The sequence below is a fragment of the Labeo rohita genome, chromosome 16 (genome assembly GCF_022985175.1).
Source record: "Labeo rohita strain BAU-BD-2019 chromosome 16, IGBB_LRoh.1.0, whole genome shotgun sequence".
NCBI lineage: Eukaryota > Metazoa > Chordata > Actinopteri > Cypriniformes > Cyprinidae > Labeo > Labeo rohita.
This window is the reverse complement of record NC_066884.1, coordinates 21,892,779-21,911,347: the sequence shown is the minus strand read 5'-3', so window position 1 is coordinate 21,911,347 and position 18,569 is coordinate 21,892,779. Positions and strand designations below refer to the sequence as shown.

General features: G+C 36.9%; 1 protein-coding gene across 1 annotated transcript; it reads left to right on the top strand.

The window, feature by feature from the left end:
• Positions 1 to 96: 96 nt before the first annotated feature.
• On the top strand, positions 97 to 18,335 carry g6fl (g6f-like). The gene is made up of 12 exons (XM_051132183.1): positions 97 to 1,490; positions 3,692 to 4,018; positions 4,102 to 4,371; positions 7,230 to 7,265; positions 7,933 to 8,256; positions 10,509 to 10,763; positions 16,251 to 16,289; positions 16,395 to 16,517; positions 16,687 to 16,760; positions 16,962 to 16,988; positions 17,237 to 17,283; positions 17,407 to 18,335. The coding sequence occupies exons 1-12, from the start codon at positions 1,226 to 1,228 to the stop codon at positions 17,426 to 17,428; spliced, it is 1,809 nt and encodes a 602-aa protein (XP_050988140.1). The 5' UTR covers positions 97 to 1,225; the 3' UTR covers positions 17,429 to 18,335.
• The last annotated feature ends 234 nt before the right edge of the window (positions 18,336 to 18,569 follow it).

Sequence of the window (18,569 nt, the reverse complement as noted above, 5' to 3'; positions counted from 1 at the left end):
AACTTGCGATGTAATATTTCTAGCTTGTTCAAACAGGACTATTATATTGTCAATTCTGAAGAAAAAAAAAAAAACATATAATACAGCCCAAGATTTTTCGGGGTTCCCGTTTCAGTAAGTTTCAACATAACACTGAAACTAAACTCCTGAGTTTATTTTCCTACTGTATTTGTGCTTTTCCCTCTTTGTATTTTTAGTTTAGTTTCCAGCTGAAGGCAGATTCATTCCGCACGAGGTTCGTGGAGTTTCCAGTAATTCGAAAGAGCAAGTATAAGTGCCAAAAATACATTTGGGGTAAGTTTAGTTTCAAGTCCAGTTGTGGTGGATGAACTAGTAGAAGTAGCTCTAGCGCTCCCCCTGCTGGTAACATGTATACACAAAACACCAGAGCCAGCCGGAGATCATCTGTGAACGCTATAACCGCGAGCGTTTCCCTTGTATTGGAGTTCCAGAAATATCCTGATTTTGTTTAGAAGTTATGCTGTAGAAGCAGGCTGTTTTTCCTTAGATAGAGAACAAAACTGTATGTTTCACTGAGGTCATTATAGGTCTTTCATTTATAGGCAGAGTGCTTGATTATATCTCAGTAGTCACATCAGTTCCATCACCCTATTAATTCATAACCGAAGCATCTCTCACTCTTTGCTTATTTTCTCTGTGTGATTGTTTACACGGGGCCAATGACACGTACAGTACTATGACTCTCATTAGCTGCTTTGCCCTAGTTTGCTCTTTCTGAAGTTTCTGCTCATTTGCCCCGTCCATCCTTTCTCCGTTTCAGTTTTCTTCATTTTTATCTCTTTTCTTTAGACCCTCTCTCATTCTTTCGCTCGGAGGTGATTAGGAGCTCAGCTGGTAATGGGACTTGGAGGTGCTGATAAGTCTGTTAGCTTTAATTAAAGACATTTACGGGGATGTAAAGACATTTAGCCAGAAGCTGAAGACCATTTCTGATTACATCTCTAAATCCTTTTTTCTTATGCTCTCTCTCTCACATTCTCTGTCTTTTCACAAGCAATTCCCACAGTCTTCTTGTCTAACAGTCTGCTTTGGCCAGTTTTATGGACGACCAACTTTACTTATGATTTAGAGTTCAGAAATGAGCATATAAGGTGTAATTTGTACTTTTTTTGTGTTAAAGCCAGAAGCAGAATTTTCTGGCTGCAGATAAAAGTGATTATATAGCTGCATATAAAATAGTGTGTTTTCTGTTTTATCTGCGTTCATGCTTGTAATATATCTTCCGGTTTTTGTATGCGTGTTCACATTTGTTGTGTTTATCAGCTTCTGTCACATGTTGCTCTCAGCTCTAAGTGTCGGGCCCTCTTCCTGCGATGTCCTTGTGGTCAAATGTGAGAAAAGAAGACATACTCTTGCACTTTCACTAACCGTTAAGAATATGTTGCTTCCTAACAGCACCATGGCAAAATATTTTCATGCTTTCATATTTATTTATGGTTCATGTTTCATCATCTCTCCGCTCATGGCAGGTATGAAAATCTTTATGTGTGTGTGTGTGTATTATAATTATTTTTTAAACTAATATTTAATCTAATATATTTATGTGTATATTATGTGTTTTTTACACCAACTACTGGAATATTTCTTCACTTTAGGTTGCCTGAAATAAGGTTGAACTTGAAACTTAAAAAGTTAAATTTCTAAGTATAACTAATTTAATAATATACCGAAAAATCAAACATACATTAGGGACTAGAAGCACTTAAGGGGGATTCTGTGTTATCTAAATGAACCACAGAGACACTAAATTGCATTGGGCTTATATTCATTGGCTGATTAACATAGATAACTAAAGCTTACACTACACTATAGGGGTTCTGAAACTGGGATCTAAAGACCCCCAGGGAGCTGCAAGGGGGTTTAAGATATTCCACAAAAAAAAAAAAAAGGAAAAAAAGAGAGAAAAAGATTTTACAAAATGTATGTAAAAAGATAAGACTTAATACACAGCTTCAGTACATTCTAAAAAATGCTGGATGAAATGTGATCCTGGACCACAAAACCAGTCATAAGGGTACATTTTTTAAAATTGAGATTTATACATCATCTGAAAGCTGAATAAATAAGCTTTCCATTGATAGAACAATATGATAGGACAGTAAATATACAACTATTTGAAAATCTGGAATCTGAGGGTGCAAAACAAACAAAAATAAATAAATAAATAAAATACTGTGAAAATCGCCTTTAAAGTTGTCCAAATGAAGTTGTTAGCTATGCATATTACTAATCAAAAATTAATGTTTAGTATATTTACAGTACGAAATTTACTAAATATCTTCATGGAACATGACCTTTACTTAATGTCCTAATGATTTTTGGCATAAAAGAAAAATCAATAATTTTGACCCGTACAATGTATTTTTGGCTACTGCTACAAATATACCCGTGCTACTTAAGACTAGTTTTGGGGTCACAAATATGGAAAAACCCTGCAACTGGATTGTTTTAACCCAGAAGTTGGGTCAAATGTTTAACCCAGCTTTCTGGGTAGTTTTATTTTGCTTAAAGATATTATATACTTTATAATTCTTGCTTAAAGTGAACCGAAATAGGTTGGAAATTAACATTTATTTTATGTCCAACAAATGAACATTTATTAATAGATTTAATAAATAATAATTAAATAATAAACAATCTGCTTATTAATATGCTGAACTTTTGATTATTGCTGATGCTTCTATTATGTGTCTGATTTTTAATTTATGATCTATTCTGGGTTCATTTTAAGCAAGACATATAGACATTTTTAAACAATAATTGGGATAAATCTATCTGTTCACGTTGGTGCCAATAGCCTTGTGGGCAGCGCGCTGACATATAGCATATATGACATATGCGCTGGGTGTCCCGTGTTCGAATCCTGACTTGAGGACCTTTCCTGATCCTACCCCCCATATCACTTTCTGATGTGTCCTGTCTGTAATAAAGTCAAAATGCGCTGAGTTTGTCTATATTTCATCATATTTTATTTTTACCCAGTAATTTGTAAGAGTGTACAGGATGAAAGGAGTAGTTAACCTCAAAATGAAAATTTGCTGAAAATTTACTCACCCTCATGCCATCCAAGATGTAGATGAGTTTGTTTCTTCATTGGGTACAGATCTGGAGAAATGTACCAATGGATCCTTTGCAGTAAATGGGTGCCGTCAGAATGATAGTCCAAACAGCTCATAAAAACATCGCAATAATCCACAAGTAATATGTTGTTAAGTGAAAAGCTGCATGTATCTAATTAACAAATACATCAAGGCTTTTTAATTTTTAACCATCGCTTCTAGCCAAAATACAAGCCTGTAATAATGCTTCGTCCAGTGATAAAGTCCATCCCAAAATTCACTAACATATTTGTTCAGAACAGTGTTTGAATTCCAATGTTTTAAAATTAAAAACGTCTTGATGCATTTGTATATTACAAACATGCAGCTTGTGGATTACTTACATTACTTCTGGATTATTGTGATGTTTTCATCAGCTGTTTTGCACCCATTTAATGCACAGGATCCATGGGTGAGCAAGTGATTCTAAATCTTGCCAAATTTGCACATCTTGTATGGCATGAGGGTGAGTACATTTTCATCAAATTGTCATTTTGGGGTAGCTCAATGTTTTATTTATTTAAATGTAAAGCATTGTGACTTCTTGTGCCTAAAGAATATGGTCTGTATAGGTGAATTGCATGATGTGGTCATTGTACGTGAGGACACATCTGTCACCCTGTCCTGCTTTGATTCACCACCCACATCTTCTGTAATGGTTGTCTGGAAGATGATGTCAGCGAGAGAAGATCACTGGTCATATTTGTTATCAGCCAACTGCATCGATGGAAAAACAAAAGGACGCAGCATATTGTTTGGCGGCAGAACTTTTGAGATCTCTGCAGATGCCTCGCTGATCTTCAGGGCCGCACCAGCTGCGCAAGGACGCTACTCCTGTGTGGTACAAGAGGATCACAAAAATCTACAGGAGAGGACTGTTCTTCTCGTCCTGATTAAATGTAGGCCACATAACCACACTACAACGCATTCTTCATTTTTCAATGTGTTTGATATCTCCAGGTATTGTCTCCTTCTTTTGCAGTAACTGTTACTCCCACGCCCCCTGTCACAGTGGACAGTACTGTGAGACTGGCAGCTCAGGTGTCGCCCTCCTCCGTGGCTGCCTGGGGAACGTGGGTGTCTCCCTCGGGTGATCATCTACACACTGAAATCTCCCATGGCATGGGTGGTCTGCTCAGCAAGCTGCCTCGCATCACCAGTAAAGACAACGGAGTCTATACCTGCAGAATCCGTATCTATGGTAACAGTGGCACGTCTGTCTCAGAGCACCGGGTGAATGTGACAGTGAATGGTGAGATTTGGAGATATTTTTTGAAAACACGTCAATCACATAAGTTGCTTAGTCAGTGTTATCTACTGAATTTGATTTGAAAGGCATAATTTCAGCATGTGCTTATAACAAACAGAACAATAAAATAGTTGACGTAGTTACCATTCTTGGTGTGAACAGGCCTTTAGGCTTGAATTGCGTCAGGTTTTGATTTACTAAAAATGTAATTTAGTTTAAATTAGTGCAAATTCGCTCACTCATTTCATTCACTGCTTAGTCGACTCAAATGTCATTCACTGTATAGGGAAATGGTAAATTAGTTAAAGGGTTAGTTCATTTAAAAATGATAATTCTGTCATTAATTATCCTCATGTCGTTCCAAACACGTAAGACCTTTGTTCATCTTCGGAACACAAATTAAGATATTTTTGATGAATCCAAAAGCTTACTGACCCTGCATGGACAGCAACGTAACTATCATGTTCAAGGCCCAGAAAGGTGATGATTGTTAAAAAAGTCAATGCGACATAAGTGGTTCAACCTTAATTTTATGAAGCTATAAGAATTTTTGTGCCTAAAGAAAAGAAAAAAATGACTTTATTCAGCAATTTCTTCTCTTGCGTGTCAGATGTACGCTGTACATAAAATTGTCTTTGTAAACATGTTTGAAGATTTCGACAGAGAGGATGACTTGCAATTTCTTGCCCAGCCTTACTTATTTAAACTAGAATGTACAGATGATGAACTAAGAGAGATGGACGTTCTACTTCAGAACGTCGGTTCCTGAGACACAAGTATGCATTGAAGAACAGAAATTGTTAAATAAAGTCTTTATTTTTGCTTTCTTTGCGCACGAAAAGTATTCTCGTAGCTTTATAAACACAGTTAAACCACTGATGTCACATGGACTATTTTATCGATGACCTTATAACTATGATTTCATCACAAATATCATCTGTGTTCTGAAGATGAACGAAGGTCTTACAGGTTTGGAACGACATGAAGGTGGGTAATTAATGACAGAATTTTCATTTTTGGGTGAACTAACCCTTTAATGCACGGGCAATTTCGGTCACTTCTTGTGACCTTCCCCATTTCTATTAGTATTTAAACATTCTAGTCTATGTATTAGTGGATTTTCAGTGACTCTTTGTGTAGGTTACATTGTTGTTCCAGTAGGTGTCTTTATGAGTAAGACATTTGAATCATTCACTCATCACTGATTTGTTCAAACAACTGATTTGTGGAATGAAAGGCAAGCTGCATCCAAATATGCATACTTCTCTACTATATAGTAGGAAAAAATAAGTAAACAAAAAGACTGGTACAGTCCGAATTCACATTATTCATAAAACAGTAAACGAAGAAGACCGGGATGACTTACTACTTCCAGCAAGATTTTGAAGTGCGCATCCAGCTGACATTTTACTATCCCATAAGGCCATCAGAGAGGATTTGTAAAAGGGATAGTTCACCCAAAAATGAAAAATCTGTCATTAATTACTCACCCTCATTTTGTTCCAAATCTGTAAGACCTTCATTTGTCTTCGGAACACAAATTAAGATATTTCTGATGAAATCCGAGAGCATTCTGACCCTGCATAGACAGCAACACAACTACCACATTTAAAGGGGTCATCGGATGCCCATTGTGCACAAGTTGATATGATTCTTTAGGGTCTTAATGAAAAGTCTATAATATACTTTGGTTAAAAATTCTCAATGGTAGTGTAAAAGAACACTCTTTTTACCTTGCCAAAATCAGCTCTGCAAAAATCATCCCATTCTGGTCAAGGCTGCTTTAAATGCAAATGAGCTTTGCTTGCCCCGCCCCTCTCTTCTCTCTGTGGAGTGACGAGCCTGTTTACTTTAACCGCATTTAGCTGCGTTTAGCCACTAAACTTGCTAACTAGCACATTATTAGGAAAGGCGATCCCCCTTATACTCACTTCTGCTGTAAGTGAAGCTGGATCATGAATGATTCGTGCAAACATAGACGGATATATGTAGATCGGGAGGTGCATTCCCTTCACAAACAAGCGTAATCTACTGCATCTTCAGCGGCTCAGATGTCGGGAGTTAATGACGACCACTACGTTCATTATTACATCCAGCAACACAACACCTCAATCACTCAATCGGAGATATTCTTGTCTAACTTACATCCCTGGGTGGACTGTTACAGCTGATCTGAGGTAAAACACTCATGTCACTCAACTATCGTGGGAGCGGCCTCTGTTGGTGTGACGCCACAACGACAGGCATCTGAGAATGGCTTGATTTGAAAAAGGGAATATTATTTTTACAGATTAATTAAAAACCACTGCATGGATTTTTATCATTATAGGGTAGATTTGTATATACACTGCCAACACACATTAATGTTCAAACAACATGTAAAAGTGAACTTAGCATCCGATGACCCCTTTAAAGCCCAGAAAGGTAGTAAATTAAAATAGTCCATGTGACATCACTGGTTCAACCTTAATTTTATGAAGCTACAAGAATACTTTTTGTATGTGAAGAAAAAAAATGATTCAACAGTTTCTTCTCTTCAGTGTCAGTCACGTGCACAAGAGTACTATGACGTATACGTGTGGTGCTGCTGACACAGGATCCAGCGTTCTGACATAGAATGTCCATCTCTCTTAGTTCATCGTCTGTACTCTGATAGTACACATACATCACGGAGATGTGAAAAATAGACAGTTCTTATTCTGTTGTGTCAATATTGTGTCTAAATGTAAATTTATATTAATACTTAATTCAAACAATGTTACAGATCTGAGACTACATTCATTAATAAAAATAGAGAATATCTCAGCCTTAGTATGACATCTAACTCTCTCTCTGCCCCACTCTTTCTTTTTCTCTTTCAGTGAAAGCTGTGTTTTCTTTCAAAGATGTGACACATGGTAATAGGCTCTTTTGTTACTGGAAAACTATTATTTATTGTATTAAATGGGACTTTCCTTACGTGCCTTTTAACCCAGCAACTTACACTAGGCAATGAAAACTAAATATTCTCTGTCCTGCTCTTTTAAGTCGCTGAATACTGCATTTTTTTCCAGTTAACCTCAACATGCTCTTTGAATGCTTGAATGATACTGAATAATAACACAACAATTTAATAAACTTTTTCAATTTGTACAATTTGCCCCAAAACAAACATGGTTTGTTCTTCCCAAATGTTGCGTCAGCACACGGTTAATCAGGGTTATTAAATCTGAGAGGAGAATGTTTCTGAAGAGCTTTCGCTGAGCTTAATAACATAATCCCCATTTTCATGCCTGTCTCGTTTCTGATATCTCCCCATATGACTTTGCTCTGGGACTCGTAATGTTCTATTCGCTTGACTGTGTGAAGAACAAAGAGGCTAAAATGGCTAGCAGCACAGTGGATTACTATGTGGACGGGATCAATTCAAATTGACAATATTGTTCTTGTATCACAGTCCATTTTTCACTTGATTGGCTTCATCAGTTTCTCTTTACGCTCTTTTGCCTTGCGCTTTTCGTTTCGCACTTTCTCTAGGTCACTTTACCTTTCTTTGTAATCTTCACTACCCTGTGTCCTCTACAGGAGTCCCAAGGTCTGTGGCAGCCCTTTCTCGATCGCTGGTCACTCTAACATGTCCTTCTGTCCTTGGTGACTATGTGTTACTCTACTGGGAGTATCCTGATTCAGATAGAATGGAGCTCATATTCCAGTTTGACCGCTGGAGGCGGAGCTACACCAACCAGACCAAACCCCACGTACATTTGATAGACCACGCCTCCCCAGCTGCTGCTGGCAACTTTTCCTTCCTTTTAAGCCCGGCCCTGAAGGATGGAGGATTGTACTTGTGTGAGGTCTTCCTGGATGACAAGGCTTTCAGTCAAGCCAATAGACTGAGTGTTTTACATGGTAATATTTTTTGTTTTGTTACATTGTGTACCAATTTATCTCAGTCTAATGTCTGATATTTTATATAATGTAGGAATCTCTATAAAATAATTTCAAAACCAGACACCAGCACTGAAGAGTGTGAGATATAACAAAATATCCAAGGCATTTCAACAAAAACCTTTATTTTGTGGAAAACACAGTGATCAAAATTAGAGAACAGTAACCACTGTAGCATGAAAGAAGATTACAACTCAAATTTTGGAGGGTTACAGCTGTCAGAAATTAGTAGGAAGTGTAGACACCCTTGTTTTGAATGACTTCAGCACATTGCAGCTGCAGGACATCACTAGTTTCTCAGACTGACTTCTTTAAGCACTTGGGCTTCAGTCTTTCCTCAGTTTGACGCTGAACAAAATGTTTCCCATCAGACTCAAATAAATTAAACTTGCTCTTGTCACTAAAGTGAATTTTGGACCTGTTTTCCTCTTTCCACACAACATGCTCCTCAGCAAAGGTGAGCTTAGCCTTTGAATCTCCTTTCTGATGAGAGGCTTGGTCACCGCAGAGTGCACTTTCAGTCCGACTTCTCTTAAACGTGCCGAAACAGATCCTTACCCTGCAAGCAATTCCAGCTGCAGTGTTGAACCGATTTCCCATTGAGAGTCTCTGCATAATCCTTCTTGTGCATTTGGTTTTCGTGGATGACCAGCCTTTTTGGGGGACTTGAATGAATTAGTATCACTGTAAATCTGCAGTATTCGAGAAATCACAGATTTGGAACGACCAACTTCTCTTGCAGTGGCTGAAAGGGTCATCCCTTTGACCTTTATCTGGACAACCTTCTGTTGCAGGGTTTCAGTCACCTTAGAGCAGCCCGCCACCTTGCAATCTCAGCCAGTTAAATAGGGTTTGTCATATAATTTAGTAAATTAGCACCAGGTGGCAGATTAACACCAATAACTTGGAGATATCTCTAAGTGTTCTCTAAGTTTGATCCGAGTTCTTTTCAAATATCTTACATTTTTTATACTGTGCTTCAGAATACAATTAATTTATGACATATGCTTAAAAACTCACTTCTACTCCTGTTAGGATAACTTTGAATAAGGCAGTAACCTTGAAATTTAGGAAATTGTCAGTTGTTCTCTAATTTTGATCTCCACTGTAACATTAATATAAGTCAGCATTAAACAGAAATTGCAATAATCTTTTTTCCTAATGCTGATATCTGAGTGGAACAAAAAATGTAGAGCAGGAAATTGGTTGGATTGTTGTCATTTGCCATGATTAAAGATTATGAGGGTTTAAAATAAATTCTTTATGCAAAATCGTTAAATATAATTTAAAAACTAAAATTCTTTCATAATTTGCCTTCATCAAACCTTTTTGTTGCTCAAGTACAACAACTAGCTTCCAAAAAATAAAAAATAAAAACAACTATATTCCTATAGTCTTCTGATGTCAGTGATTGTTCTGAGTGATGAACTGAACTAAATTTAAATTGTTATTTGTGTTTTGTTGTTGTTTGAGTTCATTCAAATTTGTGACTGAATCATTCGGACTAGATTGAAAATACTGATTGAAATTGAAAGTGCTTTATTCTTCTGTCAGCATTTCCTCTCAAAGCATAAGTTTCCTTTCAAATAAGTTTTCATATTTTGCAACCACGATTAAACACTCATTATCAGAGAGTGCACCTCAGTTCACTCGTTCACTGACTCTTAATGATGCATGTTCTTGCATCATTGCTCTTGGATTCATTTTGTAATTGCACAGGCTGTTCTATCAATCACAGTAGTTCAGCATGCAAGACTCAATCAGTCAGTGTCTTGACTTTCATCTTTCTCTCCCGTTCTTAATCTGATCTCCCCCTGTTCTTACTTTAATCTCTTTTTTTCCCTTATGTCCTCCCCGCTCCCCTTTTCCTCACTGAATTCTTTTACTTTTGTCTCTTCTTTCTATATATATCTCTCTCCCCTCCCTCTCTGTAACGTAATGTTTTTTAGTAGGCCTCATTACAGATCTCATTATGTGTAATTACACCTGCCCGTTGCCGCTGACAACTCTGTGGGTTGTGGCATTACCGTGGTAACCACTGAGCTCAATTAGCTCAGGATTGATACTGCTTTGAGTTTGAGGAGACACTGTACATCAGTCACAGTCATGTGCAGCTGACCGACTACCCCTGGCTGTTTAATGAATATATATCATTTTAACCCTTCGCATTCATTTCTTCTCGCTCATCATCTGTTCGTCTGGTTTACCCTCAGGCTACACCAAGTCATCCCGCACTGCTCTGGATCTGAGTTGCATGTACTCCGAACGCTCTCAAGTCAAATCTGTAAGGTGGACGTATGTTCAGGATCCCAGTCGCTTTCTGCAGTCATCTGCAGTTTTGGGCCGGATCACAACCTCTGTAGCACTTCCTGTGACCTCTGAGACGGCTGGACAGTATGCCTGCACTCTGTATCTAAGAAATGGAAACTCAGTGCAATATATGTACACCGTCACAATGGCCACTATAGGTGGGAAAAAGATCCTCTTTTTCTCTGTCTCTCTCTGTCTTGCACTTTTTATGCAGTCATTTTCTATTTATTTCTTGCTGTAAATTCTTTAAAGGATTAGTTCACTCCATATGTCATACAAGATGTTCATGTCTTTCTTTCTTCAGTTGAAAAGAAATTAAGGTTTTTGGGGAAAACATTCCAGCATTTTTCTCCATAGTGAACTTCAGTTGGGATTCAATGGGTTGAAGGACCAAACTGGAGTTTCAATGCAGCTTCAAAGGGCTCTACACGATTCCAGCTGAGGAATAAGGGTCTATCTAGCGAAACGATTGGTCATTTTCTAAAAAAATTAAATAAAAAATGTAATACTTTCTAACCATAAATGCTTGTCTTGCACTTCACGCATTACGTAGTCACACTGGAAGTGTTTAAAAAGCGAACGTGCAAAGAAAGTCAAACAACGATGTCGGAAGATAAACTAACCGTGCGTAACCTTTATGATGTGATTACACAACACATGAAAACACAGATGTACATCGCAGAGCTAGTGTGAAAGGATTGTTTGTGGTTAAAAAGTATATAAATTGTATTTTTTTTTAAATTAGCCACATAAGACTCTTAAGGCCGGGACACACCAAGCCGACTTCAAAGAACTAGTGGCAACGAAAGCCGATGGTGTTGTCGCCTCGCGTCGGCAGCGCCTGGACAAACAGCTGTGCTTTGAAGGAGAAGTCCACTTCCAGAACAACAATTTACAAATAATTTACTCACCCCTTGTCATCCAAGATGTTCATGTCTTTCTGTCTTCAGTCGTAAAGAAATTGTGGTTTTTGAGGAAAGCATTTCAGGATGTTTCTTGTGCCCCCGATTTTGAAATTTCAAAATGTAGTTTAAATGCAGCTTCAAATCAAAATATCTAATGAAACGATCTGTTCCTTTTTTCAAAAAATAAAAATTTGTATACTTTTTAAGCACAAAAGCTTGTGTAGCACAGGCTCTCGGATGCATGTCCACGGGTCATTCTTGAACGATTCATTCATTTTGAACGAATCTTTAATGTGACTCACAAAGAATCTCGTCATCTCGGGGAGTGATTCGTTCAGTCGTTCATGCGCAACATTCTATTAGGTTCTGTACTGGAATTAGTTCACCTGTCTTCGGGTTTTTCCGAATCATTCGTTTGAAGCTGCATTTAAACTACATTTCGGAAGTTCAAAATCGGGGGCACAATTGAAGTCCATTATATGAAGAAAAATCCTGAACTGCTTTCCTCAAAAACCATAATTTCTTTACGACTGAAGACAGAAAGACACAAACATCTTGGATGACAAGGGGTGAGTAAATTATTCGTGAATTGCTGTTCTGGAAATGGACTTCTCCTTAAACACACCACACAGACTACTAACACATTACCAGAAAACAGCTTACTTCCCCATTGAAAATAAGGTGGATATTAGCAGCTTTTAATAGTATATGTTCGTCATTCAAAAGGAGAAATCGAAATAAAGAAATACGGGATAAATGTAGATACATGAAACGTAAACAAAGCAGTGCTTGCTATTGTTGATAACTTTATTTATTTTAAGTGGCTCATGTTGTTATGATATTATTCACATATTGGAATGCCCGGGTAAGATCGCGTAACATTGGAGCAGTCTTCTGTTTGTGTCCCCTTCATTTACTTACTCGTTTTCATAATTTTCACTTTAATTCTCCGGCACTTACTCGTTCGCAAAACTAGGCATCCAATCAGAGTTCTCATTTTCACCGCCGCCGATTCGTCATGTTGAATCGGGCAAACTCCCGCAGACGTGTGGAACACACCAAAACAGAATAGCCCGACAGACGCTGCCCGACGGCCCTACGAGAGTATCCCGGGCTTTATTCTTTGGCTGGGAGCGTGTAAAGCCATTTGAAGCTGCACTGAAACTGCAGTTTGGACCTTCAACCTGTTGGTCCCCATTGAAGTCCACTATAAGGAGAAAAATCCTGGAATGTTTTCTTCAAAAACCTTAATTTCTTTTCGACTGAAGAAAGAAAGACATGAACATCTTGGATGTCATGGGGGTGAGTAAATTATCAGGAAATTTTAATTCAGGAGTGGACTTAATATGATGTCAACACTCACATTTAAAAACCTGAAAATAGCAGAGATTGCAGGTGAATATTTATTTTTGTTATTTTTGTTCTGTGTGATAGACCGTCTGTGTTTCATTGAATTTAATGAATCAATGACGAGAACATTAGTTAGTGGAATCATGTAGGTCACCGGAAAGGTCGCATACGATAATGCAGCACAATCAAGTGCTATAGTCCCTTGACCAATCAATTTCATGAAACCCAACTCCATCATAATGGATTATTTAAAACATGGCTAGTGAGTCTCTAGAGCAGCAGGGTGCAGAAAATAGACTTTCTTCAGAGTTCTTCTGTTGAAAAGGGATTGTTGTCTCTGTGGCGTTGATTTAAAGGGATAGTTCACACAAAAATGAAAATTCTGTCAACATTTACTGATGTTTTTCCAAACCTGTGTGAATTTCTTTCTTTTATCCACCTTATTTTTCCCATAAGAGTGGGTGCGGCCATTTGTAAATTTTATGTGGCTTCAGTCTAATCCGAGTCCAAAACAGCTCATTTTGCTGCTTGATATTGCAAACAGGTGTGTCTTACCATATTATTTTAATGTATCTTAATTATGAACAAAATGGTTTATAGTGCAAACAGTTTTACCGTTTACTACACCATTCATTTCTCCACTTCTACACTTCTCATTACCAGAAAACAGTTTACCTCCTCATTGAAAAATAAGGTGGATAGAACATAAAAGGAGAAGTTTTCAAGAATGTACTGGTAGCTCAGAACTATTTTTAAAAAGTGTTGTTGCTTTTTTTACTTGAGTGGTACATTTTTAGAGTGATGTGTCATGTGTGAGACACTGCAAAAGATATGAGTGCAACATTTAAACACATCCATCCAATGGATGTTTATGTAGAAAACAATGGAAAAGCAGCACAGTGGAATGGAAAAAAACATGAGACGCAGGCTATGGGAAAAAAAAATGCCTAGAGATGCAGTTTTTAATAGTTGAGCTTTTGTTTGAACTTGAGTGCGGCATTTTTAGAATGCCACACTCTAAAAAATGCTGGGTTGTTTCAAGCCAACTTTGGGTCAAATGTGGACTAATCCAACTTTTGGGTTAAAAAGTTTATGTAAAAATGTAATTCAACAGCTGGGTTAGTCCATATTTGATCCAAAGTTGGCTTGAAACAACCCAGCCTTTTTTTTTTTAAAGAGTGCATGACATATGTGAGACACTTCAAAACATATGAGGCACAATAGTTTAGTGCAAGCTTACATAGAAAAACTATGGAGAAGTGTAATACAAAACAACAACAAAAACCCTATTCTGTGTGAACGGGCACTAGGAGTGGTCCATAAAAGTCTTCTGAAATCATATGATAGCTTTGCCTGAGGAACAGACTGAAATTTAAGACCACTCTGACATTCACCCTAGCTCTTTGTAGTAAATTGGAAAACTCAGACTAGTAAATGAATCATTCTTTTGAGTTAGATCTTTACAGTCAATAGAGGGTTTGCACTTACATCATGGTTTGGTCAGTTACTCGAATGTGCGGCCATATTGGAGATACTCGGATGTAAACAACAGCATGGATTGCACAGTTAATGTACTACTGAATACATTTCTCTGCTAATTTATGCTGTCTAAACTACGGAAAAAACATGTGGAAGCTGATAAATCATATAGAAAAGGGCGCAATATTTTGACAAACTAAAGTTAATAGGTGGTAAAGATTTGTACAAGCAGTATTAATTAAGATATTAGCCTAATATTTCACCTACCTGATTGGAAATGATAAGAACAAACATGAATGTTGTCAAGATTCTTGCTCTGGAAATCCTGGTTCAGTTTAGCAAACCACAAACGCCAATATGGCCGAATGATGACGCGTCGTGAATTCTATCGAGTAAACTGGTTCACAAAACGGTTTGATTAATTTATTCATTCTCCAAGAGAGGTTTTTCAGTAAATAGCTTAAATAATGAAGGGAATGATGACAAAAATGTATGGGTCATTTTATAATCGTGGGTACATCTCATGTCTGTGAATTATATTTTCAATATATTTTCATCAATATAAAACCTGATGCTTAATTTTCTAGTACACAATTATATTTTTCCCAATCACACTACTATATGTTGAAAAAGCCACATCTTTTGTTCAAAAATGATGTTCATATCACATACAACCTTGGTATTCAGCTGTCCGATTTTGCAAAGTTGCTCATTGGACTCTGCATTTGAGCATTAAAATGACCTCACATATAAATTAATTTCATAGTTTTGCCTTCAGTTAGATTAGGTTATCAAGACATTTGGATGTGCACTTCAAAAATAGTAAGTGTTTATTGTGATATAACTTGTTTTATTTGTGTCCGAAAAACCATTGTCAACTAAGTTACCCACTAGAAACCCCCCCACCCCCTCAAAAAGGAATGGTTTGTCCCATTCTCACATAATTTGCACAGTATGATGATATTTCCTCTAGAAGCACATGGATGAAACATTAAAAGTTATATTCTTTCTCTTTCCCCTAATATTAGTTAAACTAGCAAACCTGTGTCCAGAGTGGATTAATTGACTGTCAACAGTGTTACACACGTATTATTGCTGCAAATTTTAACAAGACAATTGAACTAAAACTTATGTTTTGTTTATGAAAATATATTTCTAAACTTACCATATGCTCAGTAGTTCTAGGCTTCCTTGTTGAGTATAGTCCCAAAACACTAAAAATGTCAACTACGTTACCTGTCAACTGTGTTACCCAGTAAAGGTAACATGGTGGACAGTAGCAAACACAGATGGTATTTTATGCACATATTCCTACAGATCACCTTTATTTATATAGCACATTATACAATATAAATTGTATTAAAGCAGCTGTGGAAACCTGTTTGGGTTTTGGGCCCAAACATGACCCGTGTATTATATGTGAACTATTCCTTTAACCACGGTTTGGATAATTTTTTTTTTTAAATAAATAAATAAATAAAAATAAAAAAACTAGAAAATTCACAAATATTTAAAAGATTATTATTGTTTTACACAGTTATTCATTTTTTTCCTGGAGTTTAAGTCATGATTAGAGGGTATTTCAAAGACAGCAGTGTCATCAAATATATGCAGATAACAGTGACACCGGAAAAAGATAAGAACGGGAAGATAAGAACGGCACCTTTCACTGTTTGCATGAATGATGTCACCTCACCATATGCAAAACATCCAGTCAAAGACATATTTTGTTCATTTCTCTTCCTCATCCTCCATATCTCTTCATCTTTCCAATACACACATTCAGGGATATTTAAATATCTCAGGTGGTATAACTTTTTTTCATCGTCTTCCGCTAACTATGCATTTGCATCTAAACTTACATACGCTGCCGCCCTATTTATTTATTTACTTACGGCTCTCTTGTCTCAGCTCCAACAGTTTCTCCAGGGCCTGCACTGACATCTGCAGGTGAGTTTCGCTAAACATACACTCTCACACACACACTTCTGCAAACTCACTGATGGGTAACCTAACTTAGCGTTTCTTTTTCTGTCTTTCTCACACTCCCCCCAGCAGAAGATGTTTTAAAAACCTCTCAAGTTTCCACCTTCTCATTCCTCCTATTTCTGATCCCCCCGATTGCCGTAGCTGTTGGGGTGTTGCTATGGAGACAGGGCTATTGCGTCACCCGTCGAAGTAAGGCCCTGCATTTGTCTCCCCCCCCCCCCCCCCTACCCCCCCTGAGTCTGTCCATCAAAGATCTGAAGGCTGTCAGTTCACCCTGGCAGGTGTTGATGGACAGAACAAACCACAATGGATTCGGTGTGATGTGATGCGAGCCCCTCATGTGTCTGTGTTCACGTAGGTGTTGAGCAATCGCTGTCTCACCACTCCGGAGAGGTGGAGAACATCTATGAAAATCCTGATGATCTGAGACAGGTGATTGAAATGCACAGCACCTCCTTCTCTCCCTCTACCTTGCTGTTTCTCTCCCCCCCCCCCCTGCTGTATTATTAAATCTATTTTTACTACACCTTCTTTCTTTCATTCCCTCTCTCTCCTTGTCTTTCTTTCTCAATGTATATCTATCTCTGCTCTATTATTAAATCTATTTCTTCCTTCCTCTTTCTCTCCCAGCAGACACCTCCCCAAGGCGCAGTCTACATGGTGAGTTATTATAGTCCTTCTCAGGCAGAGCAATGAGTAATTGTGTGTGTGTGTGTTTTCCAAAAACCAGGTCCCAACATTTCACAATCTGTTTGACAGTGTGTGTGTGTGTGTGTGTGTGTTCCCTCCCAGTTCTGTCACGCCTGCATTAGTGATATTAGCAGATGAACCGATTCAAACCTCTGCCAAACTATAAATCTGAGACGTCTCCGCCCTTCTCATCCTTGTCCCTGTTTGTCTCTCTCTAGGTTCTCAAGCCAACGGGTGAAATAGATGTATATAAAGAATTAGAGAGGTGAGACATGATTGGCTGTGGGTCATGCGGGGGACACAGTGCAGGCGTGTTATTGTTCTTATGCTGTCTGTGCATTAATCATCATGATGATGTTTACCATCTCTCTGTGTGTTTTCATTTCAGAAACAACCAGTGCTGCGGTTGAGTTTATTAAACATATATAATGTATATCAAGATAAAATAACTGTATTTGAAATAAAACTTAACGTGTATGTGACTTCTGTTCTTATTACGAGTATGACACTCCTTCAAAAATTGTCATGAGGTTTCAGAAACTTTTTCTTATTTTGTATTTTCTATCTTTTTCTTATATTTTTGACAGCAGTTTTATTTTATGTCAATAATAGTGCACTGTAAGAAGAAAATATGTGGGGTAAAAAAAGACTATGAAGGTTAAATAAGGATAAGGAAAAACAACACAATATAATGCATATTTCAAAATGTGGAAAATACATTTTAAAATGTCTATAAATGTAAAACTATGCTTATGATGTATAATAAATGTAAGTGCTTTGCGTCTCTAAACTCATAACTGGCCCTGACTCACTAATGAAATATTTATCCACAACACAATTATGAAAATGAAATATTTAATAAAATATCTATGTAAACTGTTATAATTGTTACTTGTTATAATAATTATTTGTATAAATATTTATTATAAAACACCATTTGTTATTATATTTTTTTCAGTGTCAAATATATGTTTCAGCAATTGATTAATTCATTGATCGATTGATGATTAAAAAATAAATAAACGTGTTATTTAATGATCACATTTCATATATTGATTGCTACGTTTTATGTACATTTGATAGATTTATTTATTATCATAATATTTGTTTATAATAGCGATGTCAAAATTAAGTACATTACCATATCAAAATAAACAAAGATGTGTTTCAGTCAGAGAGACACGTGAGCAAATAAATAAAATTTTGAGCCTTGTTTATGATCGCATTTTATTTATGGATTGTAACATTTTATGATATAGGCCTAATTATTTTCTTATTGTGCATTTATGTATTTATTTGATTAATTTTGTGTGTTATATTCCTTCATAAAACTATGGAAGCCTGAATAAAAAAAACTGAATAAAATATTTTAAAAATTTATTTTGCAATTATAACTTTTTCTTGCAATTGCGAATTTACATCTGACTTTTTTCTCAGAGTTGTGAGATATAAACTTGCAAATTCAGAATTGTGTGATTTATTTGGTTTCTTTCATTTTTTTCTTTTCAGTTTTTATTTGGTTTCCATTTGCGACCCTGGACCACAAAACCA